Source organism: Pangasianodon hypophthalmus, chromosome 5 (assembly GCF_027358585.1).
Source record: "Pangasianodon hypophthalmus isolate fPanHyp1 chromosome 5, fPanHyp1.pri, whole genome shotgun sequence".
NCBI classification, from domain to species: domain Eukaryota; kingdom Metazoa; phylum Chordata; class Actinopteri; order Siluriformes; family Pangasiidae; genus Pangasianodon; species Pangasianodon hypophthalmus.
The window spans coordinates 15,956,508-15,972,613 of record NC_069714.1 but is presented as its reverse complement, the minus strand read 5'-3'; the positions used below and the strand labels follow the sequence as shown (position 1 = coordinate 15,972,613).

Sequence of the window (16,106 nt, the reverse complement as noted above, 5' to 3'; positions counted from 1 at the left end):
ACTTATCAAATAAGTGTAATAAAAGTGTATTCAGCAATTTTCAAGTTAGAAGACATCTTAGAATACTAGGCAAGGTTCTCCTCATTTTCAGGCAGCTTCAGTAAAATATAATCTCAGAGGAAAATCCTTGTCGTGGTAATGCCCCAGGCTCTGTCAATTGGTGAAAAAGGTAAATGCCTTAAAGTGAGTGGCAGCATTTGTTTGTATTTTGAGTTTTAAAACCGTCAACCTCACCAACTTTCCGACAAAATCGCTGTACCTTTAATTATCATTTATCACTTATCATTACTATTTAACTATCAGGTGTTCTAGAGCAGTGAACTCATATGATGTATCTAATATGGATATTGGTATTTGTGTTAGGGGACATCTTTAGTTGTCATGCAGTGGACAACCCGAAGCCTAAGGCAGAGTTGGCTATGCTAAAGCAGTATGGACCTGATGTTCCTGACACAGTTCTCCGGAAACTCGTGGCAGCATTTGGAGAGCTGCGTGCCATGGCAGACCAGGGAACCATCACTTACCCATACTCCACTCGGGAGGTGGTCAACATTGTCAAACACCTGCAGGTACAAAACACAGACTTTAAAACAGTGTAGTACTTGAACCTACAGTGCTGGTGGCTGTAGAGACACAGTGCTGTGGAGGACTGCAGGCTGTGACTCCTCACTTAGCCCACTCACTAACTCAGTTGACACATATAGGCCAGGCTGCCACTCACACTGTCCCACAAACACAAGTGAATACATGGACACACACATTCTCCTAGCTATACAGTTCCTGCTCAACATTGACAATGGATTGGCTGTTAAACTTTTTAATTAAAAAAATTATGCTTTTAATTTATATTTTTCAGTATAAAATCTAATGAAAATTCAGCAATAATACACATTTTAGGAAATTCCTCTGTAATATCCTTTGAATTAGGGGCTGGATGGAACATGTAAAATTACATAAATGTACATTATCTACAATCAGACATTTGTGGGGCTGAATATAGAAAACAAAAAAAATGGTGTTAAAACAAAATGTTTTTTCATGTGGTTCAATTCCAGTTATTGTGGCTTATAAAGTTTATTAGAAAAAATATAAATGTATATCATAATGACACATATATTGATATGTATATAAGGAAACAAGCTTTTCAGTGATATGACAGGTCATGATTGTCTCGTGGGCAGAGCACAGAACAGTGAAACATTTTTTTCTGTTGAGTTTGTATATTTACTTCTAGAGTTTGAGACATGTTATAGATGCAGTTTAATCCAAAAATCTGTTATATCCATTGAAATACGTTGTTATTTCTACATGTAGTATCTTGCCTTAAGGGTAACATTAAATATTCATTTGCAAAAAATTGCAGGATATGCAATAATTCATACACCTGGCAAGGAAATCTCTGCTTATTTTGTGTCATTTCTGATGCTTGTTCACACAGAGCTTGTTCTCATCACTTCCCATCTTTCATGTCTAATATGTGTTAAGATGCAATTTGTTCCATTCCATCTTAATCATGTCCTGCTGCTTCTCTTTCCTGCACTTGGATTCGAGCAGCTGTTGGATGGTAACCTTTGAAAGCGACCTCTACCTTCTCAGTACCTTATGATTACTCTGTCCAGGTCACGTAATGCCAGATCAATATGTGTTGAATCTATAATAAGTGTCTCTCCACTCATTGATCCAGTGCAGTCCTGATAATGAAGAAACAAAAAATGCTCATGCAATGTCTTGTACAAAATGCCCGTTGGGTCATCTCTGAGCCTACAAAATCTATAGCAACACATCCAACTATCTTAGATCTGTGTATAGATTTTATAGATTTTCTTGTCCTGAGTTCCTGTAACCCTTCCTGCTCGAGACCTGTATCATAGACATATTAAGTCAGAATTGACTGATCGTGATTTTTGGGGTGCCCTGTAAGATAAACCCATCACCTTTATCTCTGTCAGGTGTGGCAAACATGCCTGCCTTTAGGGCAAATGCCTATTTTAAGTTTAATGATGCATTTGCCCAGTCACTCCTGTGTGCGGAATGTGAGCCTGTTGTCATGGTAACATAGAGGGACATAAATCAGTATCAGAGGCAGCAGAAGCGGTATTGACAGCAGTGGCTTGTCTGGCTTAGTTCACTCACCAGGCCTCCCTCATTAAGCACCTGGACCTGCCACACCACTCACCATGACATTTTATCTGCCTTGAACTCATCTTTCATATCAGGCCTCATATAATGTGTGAGGGGAAAAAAAATGGTTTCTCTGAGGTCTCAAAAGTAGGTTATTTTATTTCAGGTCTTCCAGACAGCAGTGTGACTGTTTCAAAATAAATCACTGAGTAAATGATTCTCAATTAAGCTCTTTATATTTATCCTCGCTAGAAATTTCCAGACGAGGGCCTGGCTAACGTAGTGAGGAATGTGTTCGACTTTGACTCCTACAACAAGGATATGAGGGAGGTTCTGATTGCAGCTCTGCACAAGCATGGCATTCCCATCGGAGCCAAACCTACCAGCGTCCATCTGGCCAAGGAGTAAGAACCCAGGATTCTCTCTAACATGTTGTAACAGGTCCACTGGTTGTGTACTGACACCATTAGTCAAGAGCTACTACGCAGCTTTTCTTAACCGAACTCATACTTGAAATACAGCTAATCTCACTTCTGTCTTCTGAGAATTATAGTGTCATGTGATCCCAACCGTAAATTACTTAAGAGTACGTTGACATAGTATGTAAGGCGTAGCAGTCTCGCAAGTGTATTTATTATAAAGACCTGTGTATGAATTATGTATTTATTGTCATGCCATTAATTGGTATTTTCTCTACCTCTGAACTGAACTGAAATGAATTGAACTGAAATGAATTGCAATAACACTGACTTGACCACTTGACGTTTGTTCCCTAGTGTACATACAGTGCATTTAATAAAGGAAAATATTTGTTTCTTCTGTCTCATGTTTGCCTTATTTCAGAAATTTTAATGTGGGAATTCTTCAAAGTCAAATAATTCTTTTGACCATTTTTCTTTTAAAATAAAAACAGTGAAGAAACAAGTATTTTCTAATGGATTGGACAGTTTGATCTCAACTCTTTGAACAGATAGAAACACTTAATGAATTGCTATTAGGTTCAGTATCATAATTTATAGAATGCATAATTTGTCTGTGCTAGGAATAGTATTTCCACTTGTGTGAACTCAAGCATTGCAATATAGTCCTTCCTGGTGAGTAGCGAGTGGCCACTGAACAGATGTGTTCAGATGGAACTAGCAGAGCAGACCCAGAAACAGCTTGTTGTGTGTTATCTCACTGCACTGACAGATTTAGAAAAAAACACCTCATTAAATTGAAGCCATTGTGCTGTTAGGTACATTGAGGTTCTTTCATTAGCACCCTGATTTATGTGCATCCTTCTTTTGCTAGTTGATGAATAGGCTATTCTGTTGACTAAAACACGATTGAATGAACTATGGGGTAGGCAAAGAGAGAGATACATTTATACAACAATCACCCTTTAAAATGCATGTGTATGCTGAATCCATATTCTCCCTTTTCAAGGTTGCCTTTACCAGACTATAAGATGGCTGGGTATTGGACTATTAACCAGGGTGGCGGTGCACGGCGGAAACTGCTGTGTCCTACCGAATCCCATCGTATAGATATCAAGGTATCGCATGTCATTTCTAAGTCCAGAGCTCTTTTAGTGTTTTGTAATGCTGTGCAGTTAATGTGACAGTGATGCATGGTACTCTCCAGGGCCCAGTGTTTTTAAGAGTACAGGGTTATCCATTGGAGAGGCACGAGGCCAGAGCGATGAGCTTCACAGAGGAGTACGCACACTGGCAGCTCCCCATGAATGAAGTCAACATCGTCTGTGACGTTACCACTGATAACGGTAAGCCAGAGGACCAGAGAACACTTAACTAGGGTAAAAGTAGAGGCTGTTGATAAATTGTGTTACAACAGAAGAGGCAGTGTTGAACATTATAGGGCTATAGATAGTCAAGTAGTAGGAAGTCAAGGCGGATGGACATGTTACAGTCTTGAAGACATTTCCCTGCTCATCCAGTAGCAAGTAAGTTAATAAGATTGGTAATAACATTACCAGATCAATGGTCTAACATAAAACTTTATAACAGTTGGAGAACAACTGTAATCTTATCTACAGCCAGGAAGCAGTGGCTACAAAAGTGTGGTCACCCTTGAGTTTCAGCCAGGACAGTAGAATAGTCAAAAGCAACAGGGATGAAAACCTTACAGACTTAGGGGCAGAATACAGTCTGAGCATATCAGTGATGCAGTGGAGGACAAATCCACCTTAAAAACAGTGAAAACCTTCAGTTAGATCTTGTAGTAGACCTGGAATCAATAGAGAATATCTTAAACTGGGATGAGGTGATCTGTCTTTTGCATTCTGTACTTGGTGTATTTGTGCTAAATAGGACTTATTAACACATATACACGCACACTATATATATATATATATATATATATATATATATATATATGTATATATATATATATATATATATATATATATATATATATATATATATATATATATATATATGTATATGTATATGTATATATATATGTATATATATATATATACACAATAAATTCCATCGTCCCCCTTAGTAAAGATTTGTTTCATGAACATTATTTAAATGTACATAATAACATTTTGTATATTTAGATACAGAGCTTGTTATTTCTCAATTTTCCACTGACAGAACACATTAGGTCCAAGTCTACATTATTCATAGATCTGCATGTTTCTGAATTATTAAGGTTTGGATTAAACCCAACGCACTCAAATCAAAGGAGCAGTCAAATGGGTTAATAACAATAAGAACTCAGTAATAAATAGAATAGCTTTAATAATGGTAGGTTGTGATTTCCCGAACTATAACTAAATTTAAAAATCACAGACTCCATTTTGAGAACCACATGTCTAGATGAGGTGATTAGAATGCATGTATAACTGTAGATATTTCACAATTATTGAGAAACTTTGAAAGCTTTGATCAAGGTCTCAGCATCTTCAAGGCTATGATACAAATCCAGTGGCCTTACTACTTCTAGACATTCAGAATGACTGAATATTGACAAGTTGACAAGCTAATTTGTGTTGTTTTTGCAGATTTGATTTATGTGGCGACATGTAACCCCGTGTCACTGTACGCTATGCGTGAGCGGGCAGACACACTGCAATCCATTGAACTGTATGATGTCTTTCCCCGCACCATCAGTGGAGTGTGGCAGCCTTTCATCACTGTGGCTGCACTGGGCAGCCCGCTTAAGGGCCAGGTGGTGCTTCATGAGGAGCAGGTGGGTTTGTAAGAGTCTTGCAAAAACACATGCACACACACATAAAACAATCACATCGTTACATCATTAATCCTACCCGCTGGTGTCGCACAATCCATCATGGACTGCATGCTGTTCCACCAGTCATTTGAGTATATGGGAAGGCATAGTCTGTTATTATGCTGATGCTAGCTCTGTGTGAACCAGCAGATGACTAGTGTGTGTGTATACAGTCGAGTACATAAGTATTTGGGCAGTGACATAATTTTCGTGATTTTGCCTCTGTGCACCACCACAATGGATTTGAAATGAAACAATCAAGATGTGATTAAAGTGTAGACTTTCAGCTTTAATTCCAAGAGTTCAACAAAAAAATTACACTTAAACACTTAACTGTTTAAGAGTTGCAGTCAGTTTTAACATAGTCTCTCCATTTTCACAGGCTCAAAAGTAATTGTACAAACTAAAATAATTATAAATATAAGGATTATTTTTAATACTTGGATGCAAATTCTTTGCAGTCAATGACTGCCTGAAGTCTGGAATCCATGGACATCACCAAATGCTGAGTTTCCTCCCATGAGATGCTTTGCTGCAGCCTCTTGTTTGTGGGTCTTTCTGTCTTCAGTTTTGTCTTCAGTAAGTGAAAAGCATGCTCTGTTGGGTTGAGGTCAGTTGACTGACTCAGCCATTTAAGAACATTCCATTTCTTTGCCTTGAGAAGCTTTTTGTTTCCTTTTGCAGTACATTTTGGGTCATTATCCATCTGTACTGTGAAGCGCTGTCATATGAGCAGCATATATGCAGCATTTGACTGAACATGAGCAGAGATTATAGCTCTATACACTTCAGAATTCTTCCTGCTACTTCTATCAGCAGTCATATCATCAATAAACACCAGCGACCCAGTTCCATTGACAGCCATGCATGCCCATGCCATAACACTTCCTCCACCATGTTTGACAGATGATGTGGTATGCTTTGGATCACGAGCCCTTCCTTTCTTTCTCCATGCTCTTCTCTTCCCATCTTTCTGGTACAAGTTAATCTTGGTTTCTTCTGTCCAAAGAATCTTGTTCAGAACTGGGCAGGCTTTTTTAGCTGTTTTCTAGCAGTCTAATCTAGCCTTTCTGTTCTCGAGTGTTACCAGTGGTTTGCATCTTGACGTAAACCGTCTGTATTTACTTTCATGAAAGTGTCTCTTGATTGTACTCTGACAATGATATGCCTACCTCCTCCAGAGTGTTCCTAAATTGGCTAGGTGCTGTGAGGGTTTTTTTTCTTCACCTGTGAGGGTTTTTTTTCTTCTGTTATCCGCTTTAGTTGTCTTCCGTGGTCTCCCAGGCCTTTTGGTGTTGCTGAGCTCGCCAGTGCATTCCTTCTGGTTGATTTGGCCGCTCCTAAACATTTCTGCTATTTCTCTGATAGGTCTGTTTTGTTTTTTCAGCCTAATGATGGCCTCCTTCACTTGTGTCGACACCTCTTTGGACCACATGTAGAGAGTTCCCATGAACAGCTACCAAATGCAAATTCAACACTTGGAATCAACTCCAGATCTTTTATCTCCTTAATATGTCATGAAATAATGAGGAAACAGGTCACACCTGGCCATGAAAGTGCTTATCAGTCAATTGTCCAACTACTTTTGAGCCTGTTAAAATGGAGGGACTGTGTAAAAATTGGCTGTAATTCCTCAACGGTTAATGCGATATTTTTGTTAAACCCACTGAATTAAAGTCTACACTTCATTTATACCTTGATTGCTTCATTTCTAATGCACTGTGGTGGTGTAAGAGGCAAAATTACGAAATTGTGTCACTGTCCAAATACTTATGGACCCGACTGTAGCTTTGTTAAGAGTTTGATTTAAATTTGAATTTGAGAATTTTTAAAATAATTTTAGTCCTTACATGTATTTTGTGAAACAATGCATAATATGATATTGTAATATTAAAATATATGATGTCTGTGCTTTGCTAATAGCATTTAGAGGGTGTTTGAGGGAAAGGTTGTAACATAAGTGATATGGTTTTGGCTTACGGAGGCTCAGGAGATTTGTAACAGTTTTCCAAACGCCTTCCCTGAATATAAGATTATAACTCTCACAGGTCTCTCTGAGCATCTAATAATACTTTACTTACCTAATACGGCCTTGGAGCTACACACAAAGTAAGCAAATAAAATGAATTTACAAACGCTGTTACTTTTCAAAAGCTGCCAGTAGAGGATAAAAATATCTAAAAATACTTTTCAGGTTAAAAGTGTCTATGTGTGAGAGAGAAAAAGAGCAGGACTACTTCAAAATTGTGGAATTCTAGACACCAGAAAGGGGGGTCATCCAGAGGTCATGGTTCTCCCAGTAGAAGAAAAACAAAGCATGAATGGAACAGTGTGGCCCAAAATCCTGACATCTCCTCTTAGCCAATTTCACCATCTAGCCAGGCCTGATGTAACCTTCCTATTTATAGTACAGACAGTGTGAACTGTATGTCAAGCAGCCCATAAGGAACCCATTAGGCCCCAAACGCGAGAGATAAATCTGAGCTGCTTTTCCATAAAAGTCAATTGAAGATTAAGCAGTTCATCCTGAAGGAGGCTTCATCTTCAGCAACGTCATTTCCTACACTCTTAATACTGCTCACGTTTCAAAGGCCCAAAAAGGACATTCACAATTAAGAGCTGTCAAATGAGTAGAAAGTTAGGGGTGAATAATATCGCAAGTGCTTCTCTGCTGTCTGTAGAGTAACACAGTGCTGCATGTGGACCTGGTGACCGGTGCCGTGAGGAGACTCGTCCTGTCCCCAGGTAAAGAGGAGGAACCTGTGCGCAAAACCTCCAACTGGTGGAATACGAAAGACTCTCAGGTTAGGTACTGGTACATGCCAGGATGTTTTTCCATGTGGATTCATAATAAAACATTTTTGATAACAGAGAGCAGATATCATAGCCAAGATGACTGGACTTGAATATAAGTTCCACAGACAAAAAATTAGCAGTGCCTTATGATGTCATTAGGTTGCACACGTGGATGAATGAAATTTAATATAAAAGCAGATCATCAGTTGTTGGCTAACACATACATTGCCTTTTGTGCTTCATGTCCAAGAAGAACACAACACTGACATTTCAACATTCCAGTATGACTGTAGGGTGCAAAATTACTGAACCTCAATTTCACAGAAAACTTGTGACCTTATTTCAGACAGATGAATCACTTAAATGGGCATCACAAACTCTAGCTCTAATTTGGGAACCTTTGCTCTACCTGAAATGCACAGCCAGTCAGTGTAAGAGTGGGGTCAAATTTCAAGCCACTTGTGGTGTCCTAACTTGACATGATTGGAACTGTTATTAAGGTGATGGGAAGCATAACCATGTATTAGGACTGAAATGACACGTTCAACTAATTTTTTTGTCTGGGGATCTTCTGTCTTCCAAAAAGCTAAAATAAAGATATTTATACCGCAGATTAAGTGCTAATAATTAGCAAACTATAGATGTCATGTGGTAATGTTCATAACAGTCAATGTCTCAAAATAACATGTTGCTACAGTCAACATCCAAAATGTGCCGGGAGTTTGCCCACAAGAACTGGCTCCTGTTCTACAAAGCTGATGGGTAAGCTCATCTCTCTGGTTTGATGTTCTACACTGAGAGCCTCTTCTTGTCCTAGTGTAATGACATGCTCTCTGCCTTGCATTGACAGGAATCAGCTGGACGTTCTGGATGTGCTGGAGGGCCAAGTCCACACCATCACTCTCCCCATCAATGTTAAGGCAGTATTCTTGGTGGCTGAAGACCGTTGGCTGTTAATTGAGAGCAAAACTGACAGGTGCCTCCTTTCATCTAATCGAAATGGACAGAAAGTGATTTGTGATATTTTGCTACTGGTTTGTGCTTCACTGTAACTGTGCTATGAATTATGATGTTGCTGATCTATATACTATGCATTCCTTATCAATAATTAGCATTCTATTGCTTGGATCTATTGCAAATTGGCTTGTTTTTCTGAATGCAGGAAGTTCCTGTTGACCAAGCCCATGCACATGGGAGTAGAGGAATCAGATGTGTGTCAGCTTCATGCCATCATTGAAGACGGCGTCAGCAGTGGCTTTGGTACCAGCTCAGGTACAGCAGCTGTGTTGATGTACACAGGAATAGTTTAATCTCTTAACTTTGGTGCTTTTATAAACTGACCTTTAGAGTTCTCACATGCTATCAGAGTATTTATTCAGGGTGTTGCATCTTTCCATCCTTTCAAATATCACATTTTATTAACAATGGCCAAGATTTAGACAGCCAGTGTAGGAATTTATCAATAAATATCTTGCTCATTTTTTGCTGTATTTCTTAGAATTCTAGCAGGAATTTTATTAGTTCATTTCAGAAACCAGGGTTGTCATGATGGCATGATTTTGACTTTCAGTACAAATACCAAGTATGTTTTCACAATGACCAGTTGCACAGCAATACCATGGCAAGAAATGAATTGTAAAATTGTCTAACATTTATCATACTGTGTCTAAAGTAAATACAAATTGGATTATATCATTTTGTATTTCTATTTATATACGTTACTAAAACTATGCACCTATAGGTTTACTAACGGTCCTGAAAACTGCATTGATCCATAGTTTTGGTTATGGTGTTAGTTTGTAACACCAAATTACTATTTTGAACAACACTGTACCATCATGCATTTAAGAGCAGGCTACATATAAATGAGGCCACAGACAATTCACTAGCATTGATGCCTATAATGCTCTATGTGTAAATAGCCTATGTGCTTTACAAGGTGCACATGTGAATTACTTGCATGGTTCTGCTCATCTAAGTAAAATTAGCATATATATAATTTGACTCGTCTGTAGGCATAATACAGTGTCACTGTAGTGTTAGGATATTTATATAATAAATTGAAAGTATTTAATTGTTTGCCACATTAGTATTCAATGCAAAAAACATTTATGCAACACTACTGTGCTCTAAAGAGTGCCCTTGTAAATTTGCATCCTTCATGTAGATGTCTGAGGATCAGTGACCTCATCATTGCAGGATTTTATTTATTGTGGAATCTAATTAACTAACCAAAAGTGAATTCATGCAGCATGGTTATATTCAAGGTTTTTGGAGGGGGCGTTCTCAGTGAACATACAGTCCAGTGACCATTTCTGAACATCTGTCTTCATCTAGAAACAATATCTACTCCACATGCTTGGTGTGGCCTGATGTCGTGGGAGTTTACAGCTTGATTAGGGCTTCTGTGAAAGAATGTATCTCTTAAGTCTGACTGCTAAATAAGATGCTAAGATGCAGTCAGGGGCTGGCGTTGAGATTTACGGCTTGTTTGTGTGTGCGTGTTTGCTTAAGGTGCAAGTACGTTTTGAAGTCTTGCCACGTTTACAGACCACAGATTCAGATTCATTCTTCCCACTTAAAGACGACTTATGCACTTACTCATTTTCCATGTAGGGTGACACTTATTCCATTGCCTTATTATTATGGAACCGGTCTTGGAAAGGCTTTAACTTTGTTGATCTGATTAATGATGGCAATCATTTGAAGGCTTTATGGCTCATTTGATACAAAATAAGCTCTGTCTATTTTTAAGGCCTGAAATAGCAGGTGAAATAAATTGCTTCACTGTTGTTTATCTCCTTCTGGAATTTTGTTTGTGGAAGAGGAATATCTTGATGGTCGACTCCTCTGATGAAAAGCCACCTTTCAGATAATCTTCATCTCTTTATCTTATCACTTTGTATGGCTTAAAAGAATTACGCAGGCACAAGACTGCAGCAGGGGTGGGTGATATGGCACAAAGAACATCATATCTCAATATATAATGTACTTTATAAAACATTAAACAGTAGTCCCTTATTTAAAAAGCTCAAATTTTAGACTACTTGAAAGACTATAGCATAGCACAGTCAAATTCTCGAATCTGATTGGTTAGAAGGTGTTAATTAATTTTATGTGATAGCAACTCTGACAATTGTGCCACATGCTATTCAAATGATAGGTTTATATTAATGCACTCCTTCTAATATGTTATTGTTGCTATAGAAACAACTCATTCACTGTTCTTGCATGGCAGACGATCAACGTAATCTAAGGTTCAGAATAAACAGATAAGCATTGTTATTTACCAAAGAATATAATAAGAAAACATATAATCATTGATATATTGATGCTTTTTGTAAGGAGATGTTTATTTAACGTTTGTGGAATGAGTCTCAGTGATTTGTAACAGTAAGTTTTCTGCCATGGGAGAGTAATCAGGACAGAGGACTTTGCGGGTATAAGAGGAATAAAAGATTTAGTGCTTTGCACTGGGCCACATCATAGCACCCCACTGTGGATTATTTTCCTATAACAGCATGCCCTGTTGTGTTTTATTCCTTATAAAATCTAATGGGGAAAATTGAAACAAGTGGTGAAAAAACACACTAAACATCTTGGAGTGGAGTTTACAGAAGCACTGACGTAACCTGCCATATTCTCAGTAAGGCGATGTACTTTCATCATATCACCCACTCTTACACTGGAGCAATCAAGATGGATGTACGTGTCATCATTGTCATTTGGTGCATTGGGTAAATGTACAGTGCAGGATAGAACCTGGCTTTTGCTTTGAAAAATGACATCTTAATCAAGCTGAGTCTGACAGGATGTCATGAGAATTATGGCCAGTTAGAGTGAAATGTTCAGATGTCATCCATCAGCACTGGCAAACCAAAAAAGACCCCTGACTCTCTCAAGGCTTTTACATCATGGTGCGGTGGAGTAATGGTTATGGGCCTGATAGCTAATGCACACTGCTTATGATCTCATTTATCTTCTGTGTTGTGGCTCAGGGATAGAACCTGGCGCCCCTCAGGATGTGTCCAGTGAGCAGCTGCCCAATGAGAACCTCAGCGCTGCCCTGGGACAGAAGATCACCTCCCCAAACCGCCTCATCTGTGACAGCAACACCTACGCTAACATCATAGTGGGCTTTCCGGACCTGCTGGTTAGTAGCTGTCACAACTCGTTAATCACCCATCCTGTTGCCTGCAGTGTGACACACTGCATCAGTGTTAAGTTCACAAACAGGCCTGAAGGCCTCATGTTATGGCAGGAGACCTGACTGATTCAGAAATCTTTCACTGTTCCACTCTTTCACTAGTCTCCGAATGAGGTGTACAGCTTTCAGAGAAAATCATCCCTCACAGAGGGCAGGGGGCCTGACATGTTTTTTGGGTCGAGTCGCCGCACAGGTCCTGCCAAAAGAGCCAACTGCGTCAGTCTGGTAGGAGCCAATCAGGTGGTGCGAGCTCTTCCCCCTACACAAGTGCCTCTGGCTGACATCTACCCTAAAGGTGAGGGGAAAAAGATCAACCAATCCTTGGATTAAACAAAAATAATTAAGTACTTCATGTTGTATGATGTACATTTAATTACAGATATCACCCCACCTTTGACTTCTGCCTACCTGGAGGTGACGGATCTGAACACCAAGAAAGTCAAGTATATTCCAGTGCCAAGGTAAACACACTGGTTTCTTAGGAAAACGCATTGTGTTCCAGTTTTTATACTGATTGATCATACACTGCATTTGACCAGAATTTACATAAAGCTGCAGCGCCCCCTTCGGTTTATCTGAGATCATGTGTTGAGTAGAGAAAGCTACTTCCTGAGTGCAAATGTTTGTATTCCCCATGGGTTTTGAATGGAGTGAAAAAAGGAAAATGTACCTCTATTTTACAACACAACAAGCTTGAAATCCAATTTGAAATCCAAGTTGAAACTAAAATGCGTGTGTGTATGCTGCAACAAGACAACAATCCAAAACATGAGACAAAATCAAGAGAACAATAGTTTGAAAATAACTTTTGCTATGATGTCTCAGTTTGATTTATGAGAAAAGGATGAGCATGCAAGAATATTTATTCATATTCACATAGGGAGATGCAAAGTTTTTAACTGATTTCATTTTGGTGTTTATTTCACTAATGTACAACATATTTATTTAACTAACATACAACAGCACTGTCTGATTCAAATCACAGATTTATATCAGTGCACTCCTTCTAATATGTTATCGTTTCTATAGTAACAGCTCATTCACAGGGACATGTATGACATGCTTAACATAACCTAAGCCTAGTAATAAATGGATTTTAAAAATGTTCTCATTTAACAAAGAAAAAGTCACTTAATTATTTACTATTTCTGGAAGCAGTCTTGGGTGTCAGTGCTTTACAAAAGTAAGTTTTCCTCCATGTGAGAGTCTTTAGGACCGAGGACTTTACGCATTCCTTACTCAGTAATGACAAGCTGGATTTTTTTTTTTGTCTTAACTTCAAGGTTAAGCTGGTTATAGCTGTTATAACACAAGTGATAACAGGAACTAACTTGTTTCATGGATGTCCAATAACTGATCAAAAAAAAAGTAATCATTGGCAAATTGCTGTGTTATAAGAGGAATAACGCATGACAGGGTTTATTTATGTATATTTGTATATACTCTAAGTTTTTTTGTCTTTTCTTGTATCTGGCTTTCCTATGTAATGTGAGCTTCCTTACTTTCTAACACCACAGAAAATGTAACCATCCACAATATACAGTGGAACAGTTCCCATTCATACCACTTATTTATTTCACTGAGCATTGTCTCACTTTACCAGAGGCACTTCATAGCAGAAACATCAATTTACAAATAAGAAAGGGATTCTTATACAAATATACAGTATTAAATGGTGTAACACTGCAGATGTATCATATTCTTCCCATGTTCCCACACTGTAATCCTACAGGACTATGTCCATGTCTCCTTACACGGCGTGGATCTCGAAGGTGTCGGACACTGATGTGCTGATCGCTCCACTGGGGTCTGGTGGGGTTGTGACTGTAGATATGGGAGGCTATGTGAGGGTGTGGGAGACAGGACTGGACAATTTGCAGCGCTCACTGTTGGAATGGAGGAACATGATCGGCTCTGAGGATGGCCGACCTGTCCAGGTAGGAGAATCTTTGCAATGAAGGAATATTTTATTATTAATAGAGATTTAAGGTGCATTATGATTTGATGGGCATTTTATTGTTAGCTAAATATTCACTAAAATGTAATCATGTTTATGCATGCATGTTTACTTTAAATGTAAAATGTACCAAATGATTCTTTCATCACTATTTTTAAGGTGGGAAAAAAAATTTAATGATTTCATTTGCAAAGCCTTTTCATTCAGTCTGTATTGCTGTTGCAGCACATGACCATGTGGTGGCAGCCTTAGTCCTCTAAGTGGTCCTTTGAAGACTATTTGGCATTAAAAGCACATTTTAAAGCTGTTAATAATATGATATAGGAACAATTTTTTTTTTTTCATTTTTTACAAATCTTTGATCTTTGTCTTTATTTGAGTTTATATAAGCTTTTGCTTTTCACAGTTTTAATGCTGTTTTTTCCTCTACATTTTATTTTACTAGTGTGTTAGATTGATAATTATGTAAAAAGATGCTTGTCAGCATTGTTTTATGGCTAAAATTCTACAGTGTTTTCCCATGAACCTACTATTTCATGGCAGTGCTTCAGCACTTGGCTATGTGAATGAGAGATAAACAGGTGACCTTATGTAATTAGACTACTCCATGTATTAGGTTTGCAGATATGTGGAAGATCTGTCCACTCCACCCTGTTTATTCAGTATATCACATCTAAAATCCATAGATGAGAAGAGCATTAATGAAGATTACATGAGAGCTGTATGTTCTCACATTCTCACGTGCTTTTGATGTATGTGATTAGCGCACACAGTGGGCCGGTGCGTTATTACTTGTAGTCACACACCTGGTAGAGGATATTTACTAATGGAGTGGCCATGCGTCAGTCTTCTCTCACTGATCTGATTTTACACTCTGATTGTGCAAGTCCTTCTTCACACACACTGAATCTTTGCCTAATTCTATAGATTCCGTCCCTCTCAAAGGGCTCCAGGTAGAGACGCATCCTCTCAGGAGAGCATGTCCATGGATTCCTGAACCCTAGGGTTCTTCTTTCATAGCTCTTGCCCAGCATTCATCATCTCCGCTCTATCACATATATTTACCTAGATCTCTGTCCTCGCTGCTTTTTTTCACTAAACCTCTTTGAACATTCTTCTCTCAAAGTAGTAGCACAGGTTTGCTGTGTAGCCAGTGTAAAGGTATGGTATGTGTATGTGTGTTCACACAGGGGGTGTAAGAGAGGGAGGGAGAGAGAAAACAGGACTGAATCTGACAGTGTCTCACTGTTGGCATTTTGAGATCAGGATTTATAATGAGAACTGAAGCTGGGTTATCATTAACTTCCAGGTCTTCACAAGCTCTCACAGCACCCTCACACAGTCTCTAATCCTACCGTGCCTTATTTCCATACACACACACACACACACACACACACACACACACACACACAGAGTGCTGGCTGTGTTGGGTCAGCTGGACTCTGTGGGTGTGCTCAGCTGGAGAGTTTGAGTGGAACACTGTGGGATGTGGGATTAGAGGACATCCTGGATTAGAGAGGCAGTGTTGTCCTTAACACACTTTGAGGAAGACTCACAGATCTTGCTGCTGCATTCATTCGATTTTGTCAGTGCTACTGACTGTGTTTGAGCGATGGATCAGACTCCAAATCATCAGACTCCAAAGCAAAATTTAAGTGCCACTCATTGCCTTGTAAGGACATATCTGTCTGTGTCTGTGTTTTCTTTTCAAGTCAACTTAAGTGAGGAACAGACAAATCATAAACTTATTAGCAAGTCCACCATGCAAGTGAATGAATGCTCCAA

At 38.8% G+C, this 16,106-nt stretch overlaps 1 protein-coding gene across 1 annotated transcript in view; it reads left to right on the top strand.

Annotated features, from left to right (window-relative positions):
- vwa8 (von Willebrand factor A domain containing 8) overlaps positions 1 to 16,106 on the top strand; it is a 66,035-nt gene that overhangs the window by 25,203 nt on the left and 24,726 nt on the right. The window contains exons 25-37 of the mRNA XM_026912457.3: positions 364 to 569; positions 2,374 to 2,525; positions 3,550 to 3,658; positions 3,748 to 3,886; positions 5,135 to 5,322; positions 8,043 to 8,165; positions 8,855 to 8,919; positions 9,008 to 9,133; positions 9,320 to 9,429; positions 12,156 to 12,310; positions 12,467 to 12,659; positions 12,744 to 12,825; positions 14,097 to 14,301. Coding sequence (XP_026768258.3) covers positions 364 to 569; positions 2,374 to 2,525; positions 3,550 to 3,658; positions 3,748 to 3,886; positions 5,135 to 5,322; positions 8,043 to 8,165; positions 8,855 to 8,919; positions 9,008 to 9,133; positions 9,320 to 9,429; positions 12,156 to 12,310; positions 12,467 to 12,659; positions 12,744 to 12,825; positions 14,097 to 14,301 — 1,853 coding nt within the window. The remainder of the gene's footprint in view (positions 1 to 363; positions 570 to 2,373; positions 2,526 to 3,549; positions 3,659 to 3,747; positions 3,887 to 5,134; positions 5,323 to 8,042; positions 8,166 to 8,854; positions 8,920 to 9,007; positions 9,134 to 9,319; positions 9,430 to 12,155; positions 12,311 to 12,466; positions 12,660 to 12,743; positions 12,826 to 14,096; positions 14,302 to 16,106) is intronic.